The sequence below is a fragment of the Oncorhynchus mykiss genome, chromosome 19 (assembly GCF_057628025.1).
Source record: "Oncorhynchus mykiss isolate SJ-2025 chromosome 19, ASM5762802v1, whole genome shotgun sequence".
Taxonomy (NCBI): Eukaryota; Metazoa; Chordata; class Actinopteri; order Salmoniformes; family Salmonidae; genus Oncorhynchus; species Oncorhynchus mykiss.
Window position 1 is genome coordinate 45,798,144 of NC_143040.1, and position 12,184 is coordinate 45,810,327.

Genomic DNA, 12,184 nt, shown 5'->3' on the forward strand with positions numbered 1-12,184 from the left:
ATGTGTGTATTTTCACACAAATTAAGCCACACAAAGACAAAATCTGCTGAAATACTTGTACATATTTACATGAATTGAGTGTGAGATTGTGTTACACCAGCACAGCCTACCCACTGTACCTGCGAGCTGTTGGCTAGAGCGCGCGTGCCAAGACCATAGTAGGCACATTTGCTATTTAACGCAACAGTTTTTGTGACAACAATTTTGTGTGTTTGTTGGCTAAAGCCCACCCCTCAGTAAATTTTAAACTGTCCCTAACACTTTCCATTGCTCTTGGTGTCCTACCGCTCTCATGCAGTTTAACCCCGGGGCTTCATGTGTTTGGTTTCCCAGGGAGCAGAGGGGAATATCAAGGTTAGCAAGCTATCTTGCCTGAAAATTCTGAAATAACTTTGTAGTTTTTTTAGAAAGATAAGCTTGAAATGAGAATGTTCTAATTGACTTAACAACCAAACACACATACCTATGTTTAGCTTTCTTAAGGAACCAGAAAATCAACTGCTATTTCTGGTTGTTTATCAAAGTTAGCTGGCAAACTCATTGTTCCTGCTTCGTAGTATACCCCTCTGGCTTTCTTGGCTCACTACAAAACTCCCTAAAGTTTACTGTATGCTTCCCAGTCTAAAAAGTTTGCACATAGGCCTATATTATGACATTTTGTGACGTTGTTTCTAATATCAGAATCCCATCCATAGTGTTGTTGTCATTCAATGAGAGAGGACTTGTTTTCATGCAAATTCTTTCACTTGAGAAATACTGCACCAAATATCTTAGATATAAAATTGCACGACTAAGACCTCCTTTGCAAAAATGTCAAAATTACAGATTTTTCTGACTATTTTGAGGAAGTGTTCTGGCAATGTTGTTGCTATGGTGTCTTTCTGAAGGATAGAGAGATTTTTTCTAGCTTTTCAATCAAAGGTCTTTTAAGGGAGTATGCCAGCTTTTGCCTATTTGAGTTCTACTAGGAGCAGTAAGAACCTAATCTGCAGGCGCCTTTAGCACACTTGGTCTTGGGGATTTTGGCAACTCAGCTCAATTGATGGAGAACCCTCTCTATCGTGCTAACAGTCAGTACAGTATATCATTACTCATACTGTACATTCTCTGGTTTAAAGTAAACAAGGTATCCTTAAACATGTCTCCCCCCGGGCCAATTGGTGGTATGTACAAAATGTCATGTCATGTCATGACTGTAGCTACAACAGGACAGGAGATATACTTGTTCAAAGTTTGGAATTTCAGTTGATTACTACAGCACCCCCATTGGGCCAATCAGTGTCATTTTGTAAATGCCGGATTTCTATGACAAGACACTTCATACACCCACGTTTTGTCAAAATCGGGCCAGCGCTGTCTGAGATATCGTGTGTGACTAACGTACAAAGGCAGATCCATAGTCGTCGTCCCCCCCCCTATTTTATATTTGAGATTCTTCAAAAAAGACACCCTTTGCCTTAATGATAGCTTTGGACACTCTTGGTATTCTCTCAACCAGCTTCAAAAGGTAGTCACCTGGATTGCATTTCAATTAACAGGTGTGCCTTGTTAAAAGTTCATTTGTGGAATTTCATTCCTTTTTAATGAGTTTGGGCCAATCAGTTATGTTGTGACAAGGTAGGGTGGTATACAGAAGAGAGCCCTATTTGGTAAAAGACCAAGTCCATATTATGGCAAGAACAGCTCAAATAAGCAAAGAGAAACGACAGTTCATCATTACTTTAAGACATGAATGTCAGTCAATACAGAACAAGAAGTTTCTTCAAGTGCGGTCTCAAAAATGGGCACTGTGATGAAACAGGCTCTCATGAGGAACGCCACAGGAAAGGAAGACCGAGTTACCTCTGCTTCATTAGTTAACTGCACCTCCGATTTCTGCCCAAATAAATGCTTCACAGTCCAAGTAACAGACATCTCAACATAAACTGTTCAGAGGACACAGCGTGAATCAGGCCTTCATGGTCGAATTGCTGCAAAGAAACCACTACTAAAGCACACCTATAAGAAGGGACTTACTTGGGCAAAGAAACACGAGCAATGGACATTAGACCGGTGGAAATCTGTCCTTTGGTTTCATGTGTCCAATTTTGAGATTTATGTTCCAACCACTGTGCCTTTGTGAAACCCAGAGTAGGTGAACAGACAATCTCTACATGTGTGGTTCCCACCTTGGAGCATGGCGGAGGTGGTGTGATGGTGCTTTGCTAGTGATACTGTCTGTGATTTATTTAGAATGGACCACAGAGTGAAGAAAAAGCAGCCAGCATGTGCTCAGCATATGTGGAAACTACTTCAAGATCGTTGGAAAAGCATTCCAGGTGAAGCTGGTTGAGAGAATGCCAAGCGTGTGCAAAGCTGTCATCAAGGCTTCTTTGAAGAATCTAAAATATATACACTTTAATTGATTACTGCATGATTCCATTTCATAGTTGTGATGTCTTCACTATTATTGTACAATGTAGAAAATAGTAAGAATAAAAACCCTTGAATGAGTAGGCGTGTCCAGACTTTTGACTGGTGCTGTATGTAACAGTATGTTTATGATGTATATATATTTTATATTTACCATGTTAAATTATCATTGTAATTGTGCACACATTGACGTCAGACATGCACCTAACCCCATGCTCGGTTGCTGATGACTTCAGGAGCAGGACAAGACACCCTCCTTTTAACTGATATAAGGGCATGTACGTGATAGGCCTATCTGGCTTGTATGATAATATGGTCATAATGCTTCTTGACAGTGTCATAAAGTGTATTTTCTTAGTCCAAGTCAAATAAAACAGGATGGTCCTATATCTTCATGACTGTCATAAAGAGTATTTCCTACAAGTTAAAACATTTATTAAAAAATACATGACTAAACAAAAACAAAGGATTTAAAGAGAAACTTTCAAATGAAAGGACATTTCTTGGCAGGGAAAATCTAATTTGAATAAATGTGGGTTTTAACACTTATGCAGGTGTCATAACCAGCAATAAAATAGCGCAATGTCACAACCGGTGTAAATATATGCATCATCACAGTATTATAACAGGTTATGACCGTGTCATAACGTGTTAACACTGGGTGTCAAGTAAAGTGTTAACAAAATAATAAAAGAAATCTATAAAAAAAAAATGGTCAGTGAGTTTGACTCGTTGCTTCTACAACGATCCTCAGCAGCACAGTTCATAACAGCATTGAAAATGAACACAAAAATGGGTGACAAATATTTGGGAGTGTTCCTACAGTAGCATTCTGTAAATCTCAGTCAAGTCCACATCACTCCAAATAAACAATGCCTTAGTGTTGCCCTTAGCGAAGCAGGTACACATGAGTAGGTTTCAGTTAACACTGTTTGGCTTTTCAGTCAAAAATAAATCATTGTTAGTATTGATAACGTCCCCTCTTTCCTCCGTGACCCCAACCAGCGCCCCCTCCTACTCCACCCCCTCCTCGCCAGCCACTCTTACCCCCTCCCCAACTACCACCCCCTCCCCAACTACCACCACCTCCCCAACTACCACCACCTCCCCAACTACCACCACCTCCTCGACCACCACCACCACCACCACCACGACCTCCAAAACCTCCGTCTTGTCTCTTCTGCCAGGCTGGCATCTCAGGGAGGGGGGCATCTATCTCAGAGGGCCGACCACCGCGATCTGGCACTCTCCCCATCAGGATCTATAGAAGTGAAATACAAATGGTAGGTCAATGACAGGACAATGGCTGGGGACCATGGACCCTCATTTGGTCAGTTACAATGCTTTGTCCTAAAGACAACACTCAGACATTTGTGCACACAATGAACTTTGGGTCTCATTCCACAGTACCTTATTGACGGCACAGGCAGTATTCTCTCTGCTTGAGCCACTGCTGGTCTTCACCACGTTGCATATGTCCTCCCTGGCTGCCAGCAGGTGAGCCATGCCCACAGACGACATCTGGGCCAGGGAGTGTCTCTTAGGCTGGTAGGCCCTGGCCATACAGTCAACTCTCTCCTAACAAAAAAGACAGATGGGTAGTTTGTTGAGCATAGGACATGCACAATGAGATTCGTCATAGAGAGCAGAAAGGGTGTAGCCTGCCAATTAAGGACAGTATCACCAGTAGCACTGTGTCCTGATGAGGAAAGGGCGTCACTTTAGACCAGGGATGTGCAGAAGGCGCCCATTTTGTTGGCCTGAAGATCAAACTTTTGAGGGGTGGGGGAATTGGACACACCTACTCATTCAAGGGTTTTTCTTTATTTTACTATTGTCTACATTGTACAATAATAGTGTAGACATCAAAACTATGAAATAACACATATGGAATCATGTAGTAACCAAAAGTGTTAAACAAATCAAAATAGATTTTAGATTCTTCAAAGTAGCCATTCTTGCCTTGATGACAGCTTTGCACACTCTTAGCAATCTCTCAACCAGCTTCACCTGGAAGGCTTTTGAAAGTTTCTTCAAGTGCAATCGCAAAAACCATCAAGCGCTATGATGAAACTGGTTCTCATGAGGACCGCCACAGGAAAGAAAGACCCTGCGTTACCTCTCCTGCAGAGGATAAGTTCATTAGAGTTAACTGCACTTTAGATTGCAGCCAAAATAAATTCATGTAGCAGACATCTCAACATCAACTGTTCAGATGATACTGCGTGAATCAGGCCTTCATTGTTGACTTGCTGCAAAGAAACCATTACTAAAGGACACCAATTATAAGAAGATACTTTCTTGGACCAACAAACACGAGCAATGGACATTAGACCAGGGGAAATCTGTCCTTTGGTCTCGTGAGTCCAATTTGAGATTTTTCGTTCCAACCGCTGTGTCTTTGTGTGAGACAGAGTGGGTGAACGGATGATCTCCGCATGTGTGGTTCCCACCTTGAAGCATGGAGGAGGTGGTGTTATGGTGTGGTAGTGCTTTGCTGGTGACAATGTCTGATTTAACCAGCATGGCTACCACAGCATTCTGCAGCGATACACCATCCCATCTGGTTTGCGCTTAGCGGGAATATGATTTGTTTTTCAACAGGACAATGACCCAAAACACACCTCCAGGCTGTATAAGGGCTATTTGACCAAGGAGAGTGATGGAGTGTTGCTTCAGATGACCTGGCCTACAAAATCACTCAACCTCAATCCAATTGAGATGGTTTGGGATGAATTGGACCGCAGAGTGAAGGAAAAGCAGCCAACAAGTGCTCAGCATATGTGGGAACTCCAAGATTGTTGGAAAAGCATTCCAGGTAAAGCTGGTTGAGAGAATGCTAAGAGTGTGCAAAGCTATCAAGGCAAAGGTTGGCTACTTTGAATAATCTAAAATATATTTTGAGTTGTTGAACACTTTATTAGTTACTACATGATTCTCTGTGTTATTTCATAGTTCTGATGTCTTCACTATTATTCTACAATGCAGAAAATAGTACAAAGAAAGTGAGTAGGTGTGTCCACTCCAAACTGTTGACTGGTAGTGCAAGTATTCAGACCCTTTACTCAGTACTTTGTTGAAGCACCTTTGGCAGTGATTGCAGCCTCAAGTCTTCTTGGGTATGACCCTACAAGCTTGGCACACCTGTATTTGGGGGGTTTCTCCCATTTTTCTCTGCAGATCCTCTCAAGCACTGTCAGGTTGGAAGGGGAGTGTCGCTGCACAGCTATTTTCAGGTCTCTCCAGAGGTGTTAGATCGGGTTCAAGTCCGGGCTCTGGCTGGGCCACTCAAGGACATTCAGAGACTTGTCCCGAAGTCACTCCTGCATTGTCTTGACTGTGTGCTTAGGGTCGTTGTCCTGTTGGAAGGTGAACCTTCACCCCAGTCTGAGGTCCTGAGTAATTCTGGAGCAGGTTTTCATCAAGCGACGAGTATGAAGCGAGGGCCAGCCAGGGTCTTGTAGATGACCTGGAGCCAGTGGGTTTGGCGACGAGTATGAAGCGAGGGCCAGCCAACGAGAGCGTACAGGTCTCAGTGGTGGGTAGTATATGGGGCTTTGGTGACAAAACGGATGGCACTGTGATAGACTGCATGCAATTTATTGAGATGGGTATTGGAGGCTATTTTGTAAATGACATCGCCGAAGTCGAGGATCGATAGGATGGTCAGTTTTACGAGGGTATGTTTGGCAGCATGAGTTGCGAAATAGGAAGCCAATTCTAGATTTAACTTCAGATTGGAGATATTTGATGTGAGTCCGGAAGGAGAGTTTACAGTCTAACCAGACACCTAGGTATTTGTAGTTGTCCACATATTCATGTGGTTATTTTTTTGTGGCCCCCACCCCCATCAAAGTTGACCATGCCTGCTTTAGACTATTGAGATGCACCCAAAGACTCCACCTGCCTTGGCTCTGTCTGACCAGCCGAAAGACTGCACAGTGACGTCCAGACGTTTGATCAGCAGCCTCCGCCGACACTCATACTGTGAGGACAGGACCGTGTTGATCTGCTCCAGCCTTTCCTGTGGATACAGACAAGGCCCAGAGTCAATGGACACACTTGACATCTCCTCATGCCTTAGCAGGAATTCTGAATTTTGCCTGCACATAAATGGGTTAAAGTCTGAATGCAGTCTGCTTACCCACTGTTCACTGTCGAGATTGTTCTTCAGCACAGGCTTTCCAATGTGATAATTTGGAAGCTCTTGAAACACTGCGTTTATCTGGAAATACAGATATACAATGCATTTGTTGAATACAAAGATAATGATAAAATCAAAGGCTATGCATTCGGCACTTTCTCACAGACTTTCTATTGGGTTAATGAAGGCCCTTTTTATACCAGATCTGAGCCTAGGGAGGAAGTATCGGGTGTGCAAGACTAACTTAGACACACCTTTTGTTCTATCCCGGAGAACAGCTCTACTACTTCCTGCCCTCTTGGCTGTGGGAGCTTCAGTGTTTCACAGATTGCCTGGAGATCGTTTCGGTCTTTGTGTTGTTTGTCCTCAACAAGTCGGCTCTTCACAATCTGTGCAGCTTGTACCTCTGAGCTTAAAAACACTGCAGAATAAAGATATGAGCCACAGGTAAAAATCGCATTCATGTAAAATGGAAACTGTAAAATATATGTCAGAACCATGGCAGATCAGCAACACACCAAAAGGGTATCATAACATGAGGGTACTCAGACCCGTTTTCTGAACAAATGGTCACGTCAGTACTTACATACTAGCTTTAGATGGTCTTCTTTATTCTGCAGCCCTCCCTGTAGAATCCCGGAGACAAGGCCTTGATAGGGGCACTCCAACTCCTTCAGCATACCACTCATCTCAAACCGAAGGCCATCAGTATCACCTAAACACAACGTGAAATGTTGTGGGCATTTAGTAGAAATCCACTTTTTCGAGCTGAAAGACGATGGCCAGAGCTTACCCATGATGTTGCACAACAATTTAAGTCAATAAGTCTGAGTTGTAGTCAAAGTATGATATATTTGAGCTTGAAGTGACAAATCTGAACTGATCACTTGGTGCAAATCTGTGAATGTGGTGTCTTTCCCTATGATATTACAAATTGTTTTCAGCCTATATTTCGTTTCAGGGATGGGTTTTATTTAAATGTTACCACCCACTAGCATGGCATTGTTTAATAATCAGAAACAGCTGTAACGTTATTCCTATTTGCGGCTGAGATGAGCCAATAAGCAGTGTTGTGTTGGAAACCACCTAAATCCAGACCGATTCCAGACCAAGACCAGAGCAAATCGAGTCCGAGCCAAGAACGGAGGGGGGAGCCGAGAGCGATTTAAGACCGAGAGGGGTCCAAGACTAATTCAAGACCATGATTGTAATTTTGTCAAATCACCACCATAATAAGAGTTCAAAATGTCCAGTATGTCGGTGTTCATATTTCAGAACATATGGATTGTTTAGACATTCAGAAAGGTAAAAAAAAAAAAGCATGCTGAGGGAAAATAGAGCCACTAACCCAAATACAGTGGGGATGTTTCTGATGTCCTAGCCAATGGCTGACTTAGCTAGCTAGGATTGGTCAGATTCCGATGTATTGTATATTCCTAGTTTTTACCAAATGAACTACATAACATCGTAATAATTTAGTTGAATGGTAGATCTCTATTGATAAACTGGGTAAATCAAGTTGTAACCTAGGCCTATTATGATTGCATATTTATGATTGCATATTTAATAGGAGTGTGTGCATGCATTGCGTCCATTTGGGAATTATTTTATTGAACGGATCAACAGCATTTACAGTTGAAGTCTGAATTTTACATACACTTAAGTTGGAGTCATTAAAACTATATTTTCTCTTTTTAACAAACTATAGTTTTGGCAAGTCGGTTAGGACATCTACTTTGTGCATGACAAGTAATTTTACCAACAATTGTTTAAAGACAGATTATTTCACTGTATCACAATTCCAGTGGGTCAGAAGTTTACATACAGCTTGGAAAATTCCAGAAAATTATGTCATGGCTTTAGAAGCTTCTGTTAGGCTAATTGACATCATTTGAATCAATTGGAGGTGTACCTGTGGATATATTTCAAGGCCTACCTTCAAACTCAGTGCCTCTTTGCTTGACATCATGGGAATATCAAAAAAAAATCAGCCAAGACCTCAGAAAAAAAACTGTAGACCTCCACAAGACTGGTTCATCCTTGGGAGCAATTTCCAAATGCCTGAAGGTACCATGTTCATCTGTACAAGCAATAGTATGCAAGTATAAACACCATGAAACCACGCAGCCGTCATACCGCTCAGGAAGAAGACGCGTTCTGTCTCCTTGAGATGAACGTACTTTGGTGCGAAAAGTGCAAATCAATCCCAGAACAGCAAAGGACCTTGTGAAAATGCTGGAGAAAACAGATACAAATGTTTCTATATCCACAATAAAACGAGTCCTATATGGACATAACCTGAAAGGCCGCTCAGCAAGGAAGAAGCCACTGCTCCAAAACCGCCATAAAAAAAAGCCAGACTACGGTTTGCAACTGCACATGGGGACAAAGATCATACTTTTTGGAGAAATGTCTTCTGGTCTGATGAAACAAAAATAGAGACAGATTAAGTGAATTAATAAAGTTTTGGTGGCAATCAGCTTTGAAATCAGCGTATTTTGCATTATGGTTTGCACAAAGTACCAGGGTAGTGAATTGATGATAGCTTCAGCTGTAAGCCAACAAGAAAAGATAGCTTGGTTATCGTCGCTGCACAGCTATTTTCAGGTCTTTTTAGAGAAGGCAAAGTGTGGCTCAAACATAAAATCTATTTAGATTTGTTTAACACTTTTTTGGTTACTACATGATTCCATGTGTTATTTCATAGCTTTGAAGTCTACAATGTTATTCTACAAAGTAGAAAATAGTCTAAATAAAGAAAAACCCTTGAAATAGTTGCTGTGTACAAACTTTTGATTGTTATTGTACATAGAGAAATTATAATTTTGACCACACAGGATTTTGTAATAATAAAATTGGTATATAAACTCTCAATCACATTTCCCCAAGCCCAACATGTCTCCGTCCAACCCCCCATATATATGTTTTGCTGCAGTGCTGCCTGCCAGCAGTAATCGTGAGAGATTCAATAAACTGTCATTGTTAAGTAACATAGTAGATGCAGTGAACAGTTGGGAGCTGTGAGTTGATGGTTCGGATTACGGGATGCCAAGGTCATATTTTCAGATTTTTCTGGTCCAGTTAAAGAGTTGTTCAGATTCACTTAGATCTGTGGACCATACTTTTGGTCAGAATATGAGATTTTCAAAAGTTGTTTATATATTATAGAGATCAGTCCTTTTGGGAGCCCAGATAATTTAGTTAGAAATCCCATCATTAGATGGTTTAGTAGTTGGGTTTCCCAAAAGACTCCGTACACCAGCATAAGCAGACCTAAATTGTAAATATAGAAAAAAGGAGTTGCCAGATAATGTGCGTGTCTTTCAAATCTTGGAGTGTGCAAAGCTGCCATCAAGGAATCTCTAAGTTAAATTATTTAAACACTTTTTTGGTTACTACATGAGTGTTATGTTTTACCCCCGTCAAGACCCAGGGTCTCAAGCTTAATGAGGAGTTTGGAGGGTACTATGGTGTTGAATATTGGGCTGTAGGCAATGAACAGCATTCTTACATAGGTATTCCTCTTATCCACTGCCCTATCCCATCTGGACAAAAGGAATTCCTATGTAAGAATGCTGTTCATTGACTACATTAGCTAGCTATATAAGGTTAGCATGCTAGCTACACTGACAGTGCCCTATTTGTTGGTGTTTATTACTTTAACATGGCAATCACTAAAGTATGAAATAACTGGAGACGTTGATTGTTTTCAACCTAATCTACTCATGATCGCATAAACCGATTCATGGACCGTCTATATCCGGGTTGCATCCGGTTAGCACGGCTCAACTTCACAAGCACACTAGCGCTCAGTGCGCACAGGGAGCAGCACTGACGTGCTCATTATCATCCAAAAACACGGGAGACATTGGATGAATATAAAAATGGTATATCTTTGGCTGTGAATGACAGGGGAATAAAAAATAAAATAAAAAAATGGATGTTTAGTGCACAAAGGTAACGACTAAAGTGTTTAATTTTGAATTTTCAAACCTGACTTCTCTATGTGGTCGTCTATGGAAATTGTCTTTCTGGGTCGAACTTCAGTTAAACTGCAGTACTGAGCAAGACCGTATGTGCAGTCGAAACCATGCTTCTAGACCGGAAGAGTGGCCCATTGGTTACATTAACTGGGTAGTATGTGATTTAACAAAACAGTGAGAGGCAGTGAGAGGTGATGATGTCTGATGGTATTTTGGCTCACCATAACCTGATGTACTGCTCTCTTCCAGGTCACATAACGGTGTCAGACGGGATTTAAACCACATGCAAAGGTTGATATACTCAGGTGATGACAGTCCACCTTCACATGCTTTGACAAGCGTCTCCTCATCCTGCAGAGGTCCGTCATACCTGCGTACCAAAAGACAAATTTAGCTCGAGAACCCAGGGCGGCATACATACGTAATTTACTTCGTAATGCGCTAGTATTAGCATACCGAACATGCATGGATGGGAAAGCAAGCTAGCATCGAATCATGATAGGACTTGGATTTTGCATGGATGCATTTGTGAACTAATGAGCATATACTTTGAATACCACTGTCTAGGACGAATACACTATATTGACAACAGCCATGTACATTTGCTAGCTAGCGGTTAATAACTGATTGAGAAGCGTAATCCATGATGCCATCAGATGGCGGAGTGTGGTTTGCTTACCCGATTTGTTCCAGAACATCTAAAATATCACGTTCCATTGTGGCAGACAACAATATCAGCAGATTCCTTCAAAGTTATACATGTAACCGATATAAACGTGAGTGTATTGACATTGTGAGACACAAACATACATTATTAGCTTAATTCATCGGCTAGCTAAAACCATCCCGAGAGTCAGAAGTAACGGAAATTAAATCCGTAGTGGAACATTCATGTTGGTTACTTTTGTTCCGCTCAGTGTGTTCCCTTCATAGAGATAGATAGAGGACTCTACTGCCCAAAAGCCTGCTTTAACATGGGAAGGGTTTTGAAGTAGTCAAGTGGGACTAGTGTGTTATGAATAACATTAGCGTGAGCATGAGCAACAATAGGGGAATCGCTGATTTGCCGTTAAAATAAAAGTCCCCCATTGAAACTGACGCAAACTGATGGAAACATGCCACAGTTGGACAAGATAAGGCTAAACAAGACTGGAATGTTGTTATATAAATTAAAGAAAATACAATTATTAGTTAATCTGACCAAAGAAAATCTGTTTAAATCGCACTGTGGATGTATTTGGCTTCAGAATTGCATTGGAGGCTTACTTGTGGGATATTAGCCTACTGGTCCAACTCTCCTTGTACTTTAAAATGACCCTCCCCCTTGTACTGTAACATAAATTGAACACTCTCCCCCCTCATATAATTAACTCAAAATAATGTTTATGACCAAAAATAGCAATAACTGTAGCATCCCTGTGTTTATAAATGTGGAATTCTTCAGCATGCTTTTGTGGCACAGTTGATGCTACACAGGGATACAGGCCAGAAAGTTGAGGGTTCGCCGGCCTCCACATACGAGCTCACGCTCCCTGCCTCTTTCCTTACACTTCGATCATAGCCAGCTGCAGACATTGATCAGCTAGGGGGAGGGGGGCTTTTATTTGGAAGGCGAACTGCCGATTCCACTATTGTTGCTCATGCT

At 41.5% G+C, this 12,184-nt stretch overlaps 1 protein-coding gene across 1 annotated transcript; it reads right to left on the minus strand.

Moving 5' to 3' along the window:
• Positions 1-2,822: 2,822 nt before the first annotated feature.
• Positions 2,823-11,421, minus strand: tslig3b (tRNA splicing ligase complex subunit 3B). The gene is made up of 8 exons (XM_021574091.3): positions 11,219-11,421; positions 10,761-10,909; positions 7,143-7,271; positions 6,811-6,977; positions 6,557-6,637; positions 6,320-6,436; positions 3,823-3,990; positions 2,823-3,673 (listed from the first exon to the last, which is right to left on the minus strand). Exons 1-8 carry the CDS (start codon positions 11,254-11,256, stop codon positions 3,374-3,376), a joined length of 1,149 nt encoding a protein of 382 aa, XP_021429766.3. The 5' UTR covers positions 11,257-11,421; the 3' UTR covers positions 2,823-3,373.
• Positions 11,422-12,184: the final 763 nt, after the last annotated feature.